At 44.1% G+C, this 15,482-nt stretch overlaps 1 protein-coding gene across 3 annotated transcripts in view; it reads right to left on the bottom strand.

Moving 5' to 3' along the window:
• Window positions 1–15,212, bottom strand: part of Esr1 (estrogen receptor 1) — a 256,296-nt gene extending 241,084 nt beyond the window's left edge. For all 3 annotated transcript variants that reach the window (XM_041680332.1, XM_041680333.1, XM_041680334.1), the window contains exon 1: window positions 14,749–15,212. In XM_041680332.1, coding sequence (XP_041536266.1) covers window positions 14,749–15,212 — 464 coding nt within the window. The remainder of the gene's footprint in view (window positions 1–14,748) is intronic.
• Window positions 15,213–15,482: the final 270 nt, after the last annotated feature.

Here is a 15,482-nt window from a genome sequence, read left to right as displayed (position 1 = left end):
AGATTTATCATTATCTAAATAATGGCATAGTCCATGCTTGATCTAGACCTACAGTCACTCTCCTGGTCAATATCAATTTCAAAAAAACATGAGTGAGAACTTCTTTATCAGTGTGCTTCCACAGACTCAGATAGAAGAGGACAAGTGACATCTGTATAATAACTAGAAAGTTCTGTCTGACAGAGAAGCTGTCCCTGGGGCTTCAAAGCCCAAACACAATGAACAGGCCACTCAAGAAAGGTTGCCAGATTATCCCAATAAGATAATAAATAAAATGCAAGGCAATGGTCAAATTTGAATTTCAGATTTAGAAAACAAATTTTTAACAAATTGTCACATGAGGCATAATTTACAAGTTATTCGTTACTTATCTGAAATTGCAGCTTGCATTTGATCTGGAAGCCCCAAATATGACACGTTTAAGGAAGGCAGTAAAGATGGGTGGGGCCCGCCGCAATTACATCCTTGAGCTCTCAACAGTAGAAAACGTTGATGATCACGGGCTTACTCATTATTTTCTCCTCAAGAGACCAACTCCCACTGGAGCGACAAGAGCGTACACCTGGACCAGTAGTTTGTCCCATTAAATTAACATTTACCTGTTTCCTGTAGTGACCTGGGCGGTAGAGGGCTTCATCTCCTGATCCACCCAGCGCAACTCACTGTATTAATTACCCTACTGTTGTGAAAAAAAAAAAAACACCATGATCAAAAGCAGTGTATGGAAGAAAGATTTTATTTTCACCTATCATTTCAGAGGTTTAAGAGTCCATGGTGACACGGAGGCGTGACAGAAAGTATCGGGAACGGTGGGAGAGGGAAACTGAGAGCACACATCTTCACGGCACAAGACCGAGAGAGAATGTCTGTGTACTCTCAAAACCTATACGCCCACATTGACAAACTTCTACTAATGAGGCTGAACCACCTCCCCAAAGAGAGCCACCAACTGCAAACCTAGGGCTCAAGTACCGTGTCTATGGGAGACACTCTTCATTGAGACCACCATAGTTACCAAAAAGAAGATTCTTCATCTGTTGGTAGGGAAGTTCCATGAGGCACCTGGATTTCAGTAAGCTTTCTCCGCTCCCCTCTATCTGCCAATGTTAGCATTTGCTAGAGCTCATCAGAAAGCTGTGGTCTAGCATCTGGAGCGGGAGCTCAACTGGAAGACGGCTTGCCTAGCAAGCATGAGGTTTAATCGTCAGCGCTGCACGACATAAGTGTGGTGGCAACTGCCTGAGTTCACAACACTGGGAAGGTCGAGGCGTGAGAATCAGAAAGTCAAGGTCATGATTGACTATAGAGTAAGGTCAAAGCTACCTTGGATTATGTGAGTGCAACATTCTCAGAAGGAAGGGAGAGGAGAGGAGAGAGGAAAGACTTTGACTCCAAGATTAAATGATCACCTTCCATAGAGAAGGATTGACTTATAAGTTGTCATCCACCTGACAGTCTTACACCCAGTATCACTTATGTCCAGGGACCGCCTTAGAGTGCAGGACAAGGACCTCTCAAAATATCACAAGAATAGATGTGCTTCCCTAGTGAAAGTCACACTACTGAAAAGATAGTGACAGAAGTTTTTCAAAACAGAAGAAAATACTTATTGACCTACAATTGTTCACAAAGGGAAAAGGAAACATAAAAACCAATGTAAAGAAGTCCATGGGGCATCTTCTCCCTCAAACAGGCTCGTGTTTACACACAGAGATATACAGTGCCAATAAAAGCATATTCAATTCGCACTTGCTCGCTTCACAGTGCTGTGAAGTGTAAAATGGTGGCTGATGCCTTTTCAAATACTTTAACTGACAGTTCTAATAATTCCTTAACTTCTTAAAAAACCGTTAAAGTGAAAAAACCGTTGTTCACCTCCTTAATTCTAGACCCTATCTGGGTAAATATAAATTCCCACAGAGCAAGCTGTCATTTTGTTTTGTAGTTATAAAACCACCAGCCACAATAAATGTGCTGACCATCTATTGGGAATCCTAATTCCACACCTCGCATGTGGCTCCATCCATTGTTGTGCTTATGAAATTTACAGTTCATTTCCTGGGACAACATTCAACTACAGAGGGAAAATGTTCATAGGAAGCAGGACAAAGTCAGCACTAAGCTTATAAATTAGTCTCCGAGAAGACACAGAATTTCAGCAGCAACAACCTGTGTCCTTCAATTCTGTCATTTCTAAAATGACCTCATGTGAGCTCCTTGCATCGGTAAGAAAAGAGTTAAAACAGCATCCAACCACTCTTGAAATCTGAAGAGAGTCAATCTGAGGCTCTAGAGAAATCTGGCAAGGTAATGCCTAACCTTTAAGCTTTGGAAACAGGAAAAAAAAAAGAGAAAACAAGGAAGGTAATCTTCAATCAAAAGTAAACAATATAATAATTAGGGCAGAGAGAAAACAATCTAAACATAAGTATAGGAGATGCGTCTCCACCGTGGAGCTAAAGCTGAACTCCAAACAGAGGTTAGCATTGCTCGCATGGACCATGGACCAATTAAACAGATGGACAGTCTGGGCAGGTGCAGCCAGTACACTTGCTTCAGCCATCATGTTAATTTCTTAGCAACCAGAATCAACCATTCCCTCATTCCATTTTGTTTTTGTTAAGCTTCCATTGCAAATGCCTGAACTACAACAATTAACTCAGATGCAGTCAGTGTCCCCGGGTGGATGGGACTGACTGTGCTTCTGTCTTTTAAGTGTGAGGGAGAGGACGGGAGTCGATCTTCAGCAAAGCCCTGACTATGCTCTCCCAGTCTGAGAACCTTGCGGAAAGTCACTTTGCCTCTCGGGACTTCATTTTCTTCATCCAGAAAATGAAAGAGTAGAAAGAAATCATGTCTAAGGTCTCTCTTCAGGTTAAAATGCTGAGAAGCTGAGGTCTCATCTCCACAAAAGCAAAAAGGCTAAAAGCAGAGCATTGGCTAGCCTCTCCTCTAGATTAAAAACACTATGGCTTTATGATCTTATAAACGTGGACAGAGGACTGGACCAAAAGAACACCGTAACTCCAACCCAATTTCAGATTCTCAGATTGAGTTCACATGCAAAGAAATTAATAAGGTTGCTATCAGCAAGCACTGTTAGGATAACATTTAATAGCTCCTTCTGATAGTAGAAGAGAAAACATCCCCCTACTTAATGGAAAATTGTTTAAATACACGTTTTAGTAAGAATCATAAAAATAGCCACTTCCCATAAAATGAAGGCAGCAGCCTGAGGACACAGTCAAAGATGAAAGCATTGTCACAGTCAAAAAATAAAGACATTGCCAATAATCTAAGAGACCAATAGGCCAGAGATTTGATCGCTGGCAGAAGGCATCCCGACTCTTTTTCCACAAAGAATTCTGGCCGTTTAAGGTTTCAGCTTCATCTTTTAGACTTTGCTTCCCTGGTTCTCTAGTTCTGGTTCCGTGACCCTCTTTGAAATTTAGTTCCTTCATCCATAAATGAGAACAATAATTGTACTGGTTATGAGGGCTGGCATAAAAATTAAACAAGATCATCTCTGTAAATTAATCAACAAGGTGTCGGTACACTATGCTTGAAACCCCCCAAGCACACAAGCTGGTAATATTATTATTCATAACTTTGAGTCTTAACAATTTACGTTCACTTTTTTTTCCAATGAAACAATTTGGCTATGTATTTGCAGTTCCATGGGATGGGATTGCAAGGATGAACTGCCTGAGCAAGTCAAGCTCAGGTCTGCTCACAGCCTTGCCCAGCTCCTGGCTGCATCCTCATTCTTCAAGACCCCCAGACGAGTATCCCTTGCTCAGTCAACCCTTCTGTGACCTCTGCCTCAGTGAGCTAGGACTGTAAACTGACTCTTTGTTAATGCTCTCCACAGAACCTCTAGTGGGATTCTTAGTCCACTGTCATTTCTTTGTAGACTCTTATTTGCCTCCCTGACTATAAAACCCTTGAGAACAATGTGTCAAATCTTTGTACCTGCCATAGGATTCAGGACTAGATCAAAACACAATGGAGTTTGTTGAGTGAATACATCTATGAGTTAATTAAGGATATCTATGAAATTGCTGTAATTGATGATACAAACAGAAGAGACCAATTTCTTTAGAGTCAAATGAAAGAAAATCCATAGATACCACAATAAAGGTAACAAAGAGGTAAAATATTGTTAACCACAGATACTGTAAAGCACACTAGACAGAGGCAGCATTTGAGAGGAGCTTTGACTTCCCAGTACTAGGATCCTAACAAAGAAGAGGCGAGGAGTGCTTGGCTTTGGACGAGAGCATCTGAGAGCAATCATAGGAGACTGACTGGAATGAAATGGCAAGGGTCTGACTGTCACCCCACTTAGAATGTGACCTTTGAGGAAGCACTGAGGTACTTAAGCTGGGGAAGACCAATCAGATAAGCAAACCTAAATTCTGAAGTGGAAAGACCGGTATCTCCAACCGCAATAAAGAAGGACCAGCCATAAACAAAAAAGCAGACAGTGATGCCAAGAGGCATATGGGAAGAACTGCCATGTCTGTGTTTAAAGGCATACCACAAACTGACTGGCACTACCTTTATGCCCATCATAGTCGGTCACTATAAACATCTCAAGAAACGGAAGTTTTCTCAAGTTTCTGGGTCCCTGGATAAAATTACTTCCTAATGGCAAACACAGACTTATTCAAATAAGGTTGAATTCCATAGATTGAGTGGGGGAGCTAGTTTGATTTTATAAATCGTGATTCCTATCCATCAGAAATGATAACCAGAGAAAGCTCATTGTTCTTCCAGTTTCTACTTAGCCGGGTTTTTTTTTTTTTTTCCTTTGTTGTGGACAAGTACATACAAATGGAGTTGATGGCGAGCCTGGGCAACCCTAATTGAAGCTGCATGGCTTTGAAATGGCCATTCCATCCGTACGGAAGCTCACTGCAATGGACAGAGTTTGCAAGCGGAGACGTGGCTGTTGGAGAAGCTACCGTAAGCTAGCTGTGTGATAATCTTATCTGTGAGTTCATTATCATGGTGAGATCTTTATATTTGAAATAAAAACCACTTTCAGGAACTTTCCAGAGGCACAGCTCGATTTTTTTAGACACCGATGTGAATTTAATTGCAGGTTCTGGAGGTTATATCCACCACAAACATCCTGGTAACTCTCTGACAGGCCTAAATGGAAGAGAACCCTACTGGGGCGGCAGGGAGAGTGGGGTGATGGAAGGGCTTCCATCACATTAAACTATCTAACCACCGAGCAAAATCCAGATCATTCAAGAGAACCGGATGTGTGGGTTTATACCCATGATTTTAGGTTATTTCCTAATTTCATCTAGCTATCCTGTGGCAAAAGCCCACACCCTTCTGTTCTTCTTTGTGTCTACATCAACCAAAATTGCCTCGCCTCCATTTCAGTTTTGGAAAGAGGAGGAGGAGAAAGGGGTGCGGCAGTTACGTTTGTCCTCAGCACCCTCTCTGCCCTGCCTCAGGCATCCACACTGGAGGACAGGCTCCCCAGGGAATCATTTGAATCAGTTTGGTTCACAGTTTCAAGCATAACAAAACCATGGAGGCCACCAGGAACATTGCCACCACCTCCACATCTCCATCTCCAGGACTGCACTAGAGAGCCCGTGCATGTGAAGTGGTTTGAAGGGTGGGGGTGGGTAGTGCAGACAGTCAAGAAAACTGCAAGACAAGGGACAACTAACTAGAAAAGCCCTATGGAGCTGTACATTGTTGTTGTTTTTTTTATCTGTCTATCTTAGCTTTCACCTCAGAGCAACGATCAGAACCTCTGAGAGAAGACCCAGGCCTGAGTAATTTCTACATCTCGTCCTCCATTCCCTGAGGCCACCAGCAGTATCAAGCTACCACTGTAGATGCTTAGACATGCCCCTTGGCCCCAACTAATAGAAGAACATCCTCCCTGCCTAGCATGTGACAGCTTCCCCCACAAGTGGCTCACCCTCACCTCACCCTTCCCTCTCTGGGATTGCTTCACCCCACCAGATCTAAGGCCTTGCCCTCCTCCTTATCGACTGAATGCTTCTCACTTATTTGGAGGCTGTTGCTTGCTTTGTTCTCTGCCAACATAGTACCTGGCATATCCCGGGCATTTCAAGAAATATTAGCTTCCTGCTTCCTTCTGGTTGGAAAACTTCAACTTCTCATCACAATGGGGCATTAAAGCTGGTTCCTTGTAGGCAAATTAAAGAGAAGGAAGCGATAAGCACCATGGGCTCACAGAGAGCCCCTCTCTTCTTTGCTGATGGATATCGCTCAACCTCCTTTTAAAGAAGGAATAAATATTGCCGGGGTTGGTGGTTCCCGGGTTTAGGAAGTCTATGAACTCAAGGACAGCCTTGGCTATAGAGTGAGAGCCTGCCTCAGCAAAAAGGGGGTGGAGAGGGGGGAAAAAGAGTGGGAGAGGAAGTGGGGAGAAATAAATTAAAAGGCTGGCGCAAAACCACAGGCACATGGCAAGCTCACATCTCGAGCACTAGGCATCTATGAACTCAGTCTTCACAACATCCCAAATATGTAGTTCCTGTTCTGATTGGCATCTTCCACATGGCTATACCTTGGCACACAATTAAGTGACTTGCCAAAGATCCCAACTAGACAAGAGTCGAGGCCGAAGGCAGACACAGGCGGCCTGGCTCCCAAGCACGTGTTTTCATTATATCCTTAATTATTCCCAGTAGATACGTTCTGTGACGTCACCGTGAATGCACGGTTAATGGGTACTAAACCCTTGCTCTCTGAGAAGAAAACAGGCTGGGTTTCTGGAAGATTCTGGTCACAGTTTACCAACCGATCAACACAAAACCTTACTGTATGTGTGTTTCGGCTTAAAACAATATAAACTGTTGATTCATTAACATCGAACTCAGTCAACCACAGTACAAGTTACAGCTAAACACAGCTTATCTCTGGCCGCCTTTGGCACTAAGAAACACTAGAAAGCACTTCAGTGCCGTGCCCGGGGGCATCACACACAGTAAAAACACAAACAAAAGAGACAAAAATGCCAACACTCTGCCTCTAATACACCCCCAAAAGGACACACTTACAGTGTGAAGCAATATGAAAGTCTGTCGGTTCAGCCTTAGAAAAGAAGATACAAAGTAGATGAGTTCGAGTTTTCGTCATGCCACACACGGCCGGAAAAGGCTAAGAAAGTATCCTCCTCTCTGTGGACTGGGGGGGGGGGGGGGGGGGGGGGGCTTCTGATCAATTCCAATGAGCGAGTTTTTAAGGACTGAATCTATAGTAAATGAGGGCTGACCGTGTGCCCTCCGGACCCTTTTTTGTGTATTCATTCTTTAGGGAAGGAGAGATCCACAGACTTTCCACATACTTCCGAAGGCATCAAAACAGCCAGTCCTTCCTGCGTGGCCTTACCCAAGAGGCTGCTGCAGCGGAGGCTTCCCAATTGCCTCCATCCTTTCCCCGAACCATCAGCCTCTCAACTCACAGCCACAGACAGCTTCACAGCGGATTGAGGGGAATGGACGTAAATCAGACCCAGTGTCTATTTGGACCCGTCAGTGCTCAAATATCCTGGGTATAGAAACCAAAGAGACTTCCCAAGGCCCCACAATCCTTTTTCCTATGACTAAAATGCCTAACAGAAAGCACCTTCTGAAAACACCTTCTGAAAAAACTTGAATCTTGTACTCAAACTGGGAACTGCATCCTCTCACTCCAAACTGCTGGAAATATCCCGGCAGAAATACTCTAAAGTCTACCTCCAAACAAAAACCCGTCTCCACAAAATATCTTTAAAATCAATCATATTTCTGACAACGGAGAATAGCGAAAGTTTGACAGTGTCTCCACAAAGCACCGTTTAAATGCTTTCCTGATATAAGGAAAGTGCATTGTCGTTAGGTTCAAACTGCTTTTCCGATGAGTGTTTTCGTGGAGGCAGAAAACTAGCATAAAGGCCTTGCACAGACGCGCACGGTTCTAGAACTCCAAAGAACAATGGCCCAAATGGCACTTTTAGCTATCTGTATGCCATACACATTGCCTCCCTACACACATACACACACACACACACACACACACACACACCACACACATATACACACACCACACACAACACACACACACACACACACACACCGAAAAGGAAAAAGCTGAATTTGAACTGCCAGTCAGTAAGATTTCCTGGCTGTTAGAGGCAGTACTGTCATATGCCTTCCTGGGAACGCTAAAGTGTATTTTCTTGTAAAGTATGGCCTCTATGGCCTCCACGCTCTTCTCAGTTTGGAAGAGGGGAACCAAATGGAGGAAGAAATAAACTACCCAAGCCACTTAACTAAGTGGAAATGGCTTCCTTGTTTTCCTTCAAATTTCTAGCCATAAAGCTGAGACGGGAGATCCTTTTTGGAATTCTCCATCTAGTCCATGACCTTCTGAGTTACGAACGCACATCCACCAACTATCGGCTTTCCTATGGTAAAGAGGAAGTCCCCGGACCTGTTCCAATGTCGTTAAAATAATAGATGAACTAGGTCTAGAGAGAAATAAGCCAGGAAAGGTGAAGGAGAAATCCAAGCATAAACAGATGCATAAAGAAAGGAAAGCTTGATGATGGCACGAAAAGCCAGGGAGCGTTTAAGGGGAGTGTGACATTTTCGCTTATTTGAAGATAAAGAAAACAAGGAAATATGAGAATGAATTGAAAATTAAAAAAAAAAAAGATGACGAAGAAAAGGGGTTGGTGTGCAGAGGGCAGTTTCTAACCTAATAACTGAGGCTATCAGTTATGAGAAACTAAGAGCTAATAATTTTGTTTTTGCGGTCTTAGAACAAATAAAAAACCTCTAAGTTTCAAACAACAACAGCAAAGCTGCCTGCTGGCTACTGCGGAACACCCCCAGTCCACTCCCGGGACCCCTACATGTGCTGGCGTTTGGAAGTCAAGGAAGGAACTGAGGCCGCAGAACGCAGGACTAGAATAGAGCTGAGAGAAAGAGAAGGGGGGGGACAGCTGAGCGACTTCCAAGCTGGATGAAATCACGGCTGAGGGCCCTCTCCACTCTCCGGATCCACAGAAAGGCTCTGAATTTGAAGGGCTCGCTTTAATGCGCCTATATCTGAACGCTCCTTGACAAACGCCACTAACACAAAGCAAACCTTCACGGTGTTTCTATGTACAAGGCCCAGGAACTCCAAAAATGAGAAAATTACAGGGAAAAAAAAAACCAAGTCTACCACCTTGTTAAAGATGACTGAGCCCAGTAGGAAAAAGTTGGGGGAACGAACACATAACAACATTTGTCCCTCTTAAAAATTCAAAGGATGGGGAACCCCACATTTGTTTATGGCTTGAAGGAGATTGGCATTTCTACATAGCAGTTTACGGCACTTAGTAGGACTGAAGTATTAATTTGATAGATAATATCATTGGAATTTTTTCTGTTCTTTTTTTTTAAAGATTCATTTATTTATTATGTATACAGTATTATAACCACATATATCTCTATAGGTCAGAAGAGGGCACCATATCTCATTACAGATGGTTGTGAGCCACCATGTGGTTGCTGGGAATTGAACTCAGGACCTCTGGAAGAGCAGCCAGTGAGTGCTCTTAACCTCTGAGCCATCTCTCCAGCCCCCTGGAATTTTTTCTAAATTATAGCTAAATAATCAAAATAAATCAAATGTATTAGAAGATTTCAGTGTGTGTAGGATAAACATCCCCGTGCTACACAGAAAACACTTCTGATCCAGATGGAGCCCCATACAGTTACTATCATCATCATCATCATCATCATCATCATCATCTTCCTCCTTCACCATTACCGTCATTACCACCGTCTTCCACACTGCCATCCTAGGTCACCACCACACTGCCCTATCAATTATAAATGGTAACCACAACCTTAGTGTTTAGACCATGTTACTTGAAATCACTGCTTCAATAAACTACATAAAATTCTGTTAGCTGGACCCTAAACAGTTATATTTCTAACCATCACATTTTAATAAAATATAGATAAGTAAACATTATTTTTAAACACTATTGATTAAGTAAGTCAAATGTTTTCCTGGAATTCCTAATAATATTCTCCAAGCACAGAACATATCAAATATGCCTTTTTTCCCCAGTCCTAAGACAAAGCGTATCATAAAGGTGTCCCCTTAACTTCCAGACCATTCAGCACTAAGGAGTAAGATGGTAGGATGAAGAGTGAGCTCTTTACAAAACAAAATTATCCACCAGCTCACTGCAAGAGCCGAACCTGTAAAATAAAACTTCTTCGTAACTTTGATGAACTGCTGCCTTCTCTTGGTGAAAGTCCATATGTTTCCACTCTGTTAGGTGTGTGTGCAAACAGCTCTACTTTTTGGATTTATCTAGAATCTCTCTGGGAGTACGCATTTTGATTCGAAACAAGTATAGCCATTCCACGTTTTCCTTTCCTGAATAAGGAACCGAAACTCAACATTGAAATGAAAAGCTAATTTACTCCTTTCTCCCCGTTCACAGTTTCCTGAGACAGAAGGTGGGGGGGGGGGGGGGGCACTCGGTACACTGCTCCCTCATCCTGGACCTTCCCAAATTACCCGAAAATAATGCTGACGTCACAGGGAAGACAGAAGAGGGTTCATCTGCGTATTGCACGGAGTTGGTAAAAACGTGATTCAGATCTGTGAATTTCCTGATACTAAATTTTTATAGACCTCTTGGACTGTGGATATTCTAGAAAAGCATCTATAACACACATGTTTCTTTATGACGAGCAAATGAATGTCACGGAGTAATAAAGATTCCATCTAGATTTGGCTTGCAGGAAAAGATGATTTCATGTTGCCGTCACTCTGTTTCTAACAAAACCCCTGGCCACTCGGATCTGTCCCTGGCTGTAGCGCACACAAGCGCACTGACAGGCAATGTGGGTAAGGCAATAGCAAATGCCGCATGCTTGTGGGGCCACCACACTGCCTTCACGTGTTCCGTCTCAGACAGAAAAGCGCCATGTTCTCATCATCGTGCAGGGGCATCCTTTGTAGTCCTCCCTGCTGCCCGCTGCCCCGGCCATCTAAGTTTTTAAAGCATAAGAAATCAAAAATGCTCAACCTGAATTTTCTCAAATTATGAATTTCACAGCACACACACACATATACGTATATTCATAACGCATAAGTAACAAAAACTGCGGAATGGGATCCAAGTTAATATAGGCAGAAGTTGGGAATGAGTGACAGTTACCCCTAAGAGCTCTCTCCTAGATGGGCCCAAGCCGCACGGGGCCGGAGAAAAAGAAAAGGGGTTCAGAGATGTGGTACCCTTTAGATCCAAGCATACGCTGCTTCCAGAGTGTGTGGTGCTATTCTTAGATCCGTTTGATGTGTCAGGTAGTCAGCGACAACCTAAATGATTAAAACATGTCATAGCTGAAAGAAAAAAAGTGGCCAGCTCATTCGAATGCATGGGAGGAATTATGGGAAACTTGAACATCTGTCCCTCAACTCTCTCCCTGGAACATCTCAAAGCTGAGAAGTAGTCTTCAGTGATCGCCACACACAAACCAGTTCTCCAAACTATACAGACACCATCTCGAAAGGACCAGGGGTTTGGCTGATGTGGAAGGTCCGCCCATGCATTTGTTAACTTTGGCTTCATTTTGTTAGAAAGGTGGCCAGTGTGCTGCCCTTAGAAATACTGACTAAACTAAAATTATAATATCCGGGCATCAATAAACATCCATGTTAAAATTTTTTTTAATTATGGTCACAATAACTGTTTCATCTTTAACTTTCTTTGAAATCCTCAAAGCTGGCTAAAAGCTAAAGACGAATTCTGGATAAAATGACTTCCATGAAATTTTCAGTAAGACACTGCCCATAAAACCACAACTTGTTTATTATGAACGTATCGAAACGTATCGTGTCTCAATAACAAGTTATCTTGGCAGGTGACAGCATTTCTTGCTTTATTACAAGCCCCAAGCAATGTTACCTGCTCCTTCTCCTCATATCTGAAAATGGCTGCATGCTGTGGCTAATGGAGAAGGTAGCCGTAACAGGTAGATGTTGAGTGATTCAAACTTCATCCAAATTCCCGGACCATCCCTATGGCCACTGGGACACCCAGGTGGGGAGTTCACAAAGTATCCCTATTCCACCATTAGAAATAGTCAATCCTAGTCTGGCTGGGCCGCAGACACCAAGGTAACATGTACGGGAGAAATAAAGTGAAGATAGACCAATTAGCTTTGGGGTTTGCATAAATAAAACTACAGCCACTTGCGTAAGTGGTTTATTTTCTCCTGAGTCCATTTTAGATCTGTATCTTCCAAACTTCTTTAACCTCAACCCACAGTAAGAAATATACTTTTCACGAGTCTGGCATCCATAGGCAAAGAAAGTCAGAACCGGCCAAAACTGTGTTCTCATGCGCGCTAAAACACTATTCTTTTAGGCTTCGTTCTGTTTTCAGAACCTGGACCTGGTAAACTGACTTCATCGTCCTCTGGACCATGAGAAGCAGTTTGTCAAAGCTCAGCTTTCAGCCCCCAAATGATTGAGAACTACTTAGGAAGAGTGACGATTTTTGAAAAGAGCTTGTTCAACTGTTTTCTTTCTTTCTTTTTTTTTTATTAATCCAGAGTTATTCAAAAACGAAAATCTCAGAAAGAAAAAAAAATCTATCATAAATGCCCACTTGAAACATTTGCATAGGCACTTTCCTTTTTCCCTAAGTAATAACAGACAGAATTCAAGCAAAACAGCAAAGGTGTTATAGAAAATGAGCCAAATAAGAAAATCTAAAACTAAATTTCCACCCAGAACTCCACCTGTGTGCAACATTTTCTTTGCTTTACTTTTTATAAGAATCCCTTGTCGTTTTGTATTTTTTAAGTATCTGAATATTACTTGGAGTAAAAGTTTAAGATGGGGTATTCTGTGGTGAGAGTCTTTGCCACAGAGATGATGGACGGTGTTGAATAAAATGTGATCCCTCTTTTTTTTTCCCATGCTCGCTTTGTAATTATCAGCAGGGCAGTAAATAACCCGCCACAGAGCCGCTCATTAGTCCCCATTGAAATTCAGTGGCATTAATTTGCAATAAAAGAACTGAAAATTAAATGGAAGAGAAAGTACTTTGGGAACTCCATCACAAGGTTACAGGACTCACGTCTTCCCAACTCTCTCCTCCACATCAAGGAATTCAAAAAGGATGAATTAGTCTTAATCGCTAGATTTTGTTCTTCAGACTTAGAAGAAAAAAAGTCGAAAGAAGAAATCATTTTCCTCTTCCATATTAACCCTGAATTAAAGCAAGTTAGATTAATTTGAACCCAAAAAATTAAAAAAAAAAGTTTTGGTCACTGTTCATCCTGAATGTGAAATCTGGGCCTGGATCCACCTCAGTATCTGATGCTTTGGTTCCCTGTGTGGGTTGGAGGTGAGTTTGGCTATACCGAGAAATCACCCTTCAATAGCCTCTGGGGCCAATCTGCACGTTGGTCCTGTTTCTTCTGCTGTAAATACATCTGGACAAAGAACACTGATCAAAAAAATGGTCCAAGGCTTGTAATGCAGAAGGTCTGGACACAGGCAGGAGCCAAATGCCAGGAGCTACAGTGGGCTAGCTTAGATTCAGCAGCATGTGGGCATCAGAAGATGTATACGATCCTGTCCCATGGATTGTTGACCCCTAGGCAACTCTACAGGTGGGTGTTTACCAGACCCACCCACCTACTCCTTCTGCAGGCCCACGGGGCAAAGGAGAAATGAGAGGAAAGGGACATCAAAAGTAAGGACAACAACAACAACAATAATAATAATAATAATAATCTCTTAGGAGAAGCTAAAATTGAAGACACAAAACAGTAGTCACTTAGGTCACCGAGAGTCTGTGCCCTGGATTCCCCCGTGTCCTGGACTGCATGGCTTCTTTCACAGTGCCTGCCTGCGGGGCAGGACGGAGCTAACCTGCATGCCGCTCCAGAGCGTTCTCTGCCAGCTGGACCAGACATGAAACTTAGCTGCAGGGTATTACTGCGCTGTTGCCTCTGCGTGGTAGATTCTAAATACATGGGACACCTATGAATTCCCAGCTGTCAGAAGTCATACGCCAGCAGTCTACTCTAACTCGAACTCAGCCAGAAATCAAAACTTGCTGAGACCCATTCAACTCCCATACCAGCTCTTCTGAGCAACCGGAACTGAATCTAGAACCCTGGACTGGGGAAGACAGGGAAAAAGATCCGTAGGCACCTCTGCTTAAAAACCTCATCATCTAGCGTATACCTTGCATATTTTCAGTCCAATACTCTAAATAAAAGAGCATTGAACCCGACACACTGAAACATTTTTTTAAAAATAATGACAAATAAATTACCCCTGAGCTCCATTAACCACAAACACCTCCATCTTTAAATAATAAAGGAGGCCCTTGCACAAACCCCCTGGCCACGTGGGGTTTATTCGCTTTGGGGTGTTCTCCCAGAAATAACTTCTTTGGACTGTTTTTCTAGTGGTTGTGTAGTTAGGAAACACGGGCCTTTTGAATCTGCCTCTCCTACAGAAACTGCGGGAAGAGAATACTGTTCTTGCTGTTGTTACTGTTATCGGTTTAAAGCTGCCCAAGGAGAGAAGGCAGGCTGCGCAGAGAATCCTTCCTGACTTCCCCGAGGAGTGGGAGGGGGCGATCTGTGGCCCGTGATGTTTCCCCCTCTCTTGCTCCCTCCCCGAGTCAGCCCTGGCACGGCGGCCAACCCGACGTGGAGCGGGTACCTGTAGAAGGCGGGAGGGCCGGGGTCGCGCACGGCGGCGTAGGCGCTAGGCTCATTCTCCAGGTAGTAGGGCACCTGCTGGCCGTGCGGGTGCAGGAAGGGCGACAACTGCGGCGGCGGCGGGTGCAGTAGCATCAGCGGACTCGGCGACACGCTGTTGAGCTGGGGAAAAGCCCCCAGGCTGCTGGCACCGAAGGCGGCAGCCTCGGACCCGGGGCCATAGGCGATGCCCGACTGGCCATAGACCGGCGCGGAGGCAGCGGCGGCGGCGGCAGCGTTGAACTCGTAGGCGGCACTCTCGGGGTAGTTGAACACGGCGGGCTTGCTGCCGTCCACATACACCTCGCCCAGGGCCCTCTCCAGGGGCATTTTGAGCTGCGGGCGGTTGAGGGGCTCCAGCTCGTTTCCTTGGATCTGATGCAGCAAGGCCATTCCCGAGGCTTTGGTGTGGAGGGTCATGGTCATGGTTAGTTGCAGCCGGCCAGGCACAGAGAGGCTCCCCGCGCACGCAGAAGGCTCAGCAGCGGACGGGCCACCTGGAAGAAAAAAAGCAGAGCCCGCAGTTAGAGGCGATGCAGCGCAGGTACCCTTGGCGTGAGCACTGGCCCTGGCCCTGCCCGGGGGCAGAGCGATCCTGCAGAGCCCAGGTGACCCAACTCCAGCGAGCGCACCCCGCCACTCCCGGGTTCTCCAACTTTACATTCTGGTCTTCCCTGATCTTAGACACCGCAAACC

This window comes from Microtus oregoni, unplaced genomic scaffold, assembly GCF_018167655.1.
Source record: "Microtus oregoni isolate MIOR12 unplaced genomic scaffold, Mior012 000033F_ref0000390, whole genome shotgun sequence".
NCBI classification, from domain to species: Eukaryota; Metazoa; Chordata; class Mammalia; order Rodentia; family Cricetidae; genus Microtus; species Microtus oregoni.
The sequence above is the reverse complement of the archived record's forward strand: the minus strand, read 5'-3'. Positions and strand labels throughout refer to the sequence as shown.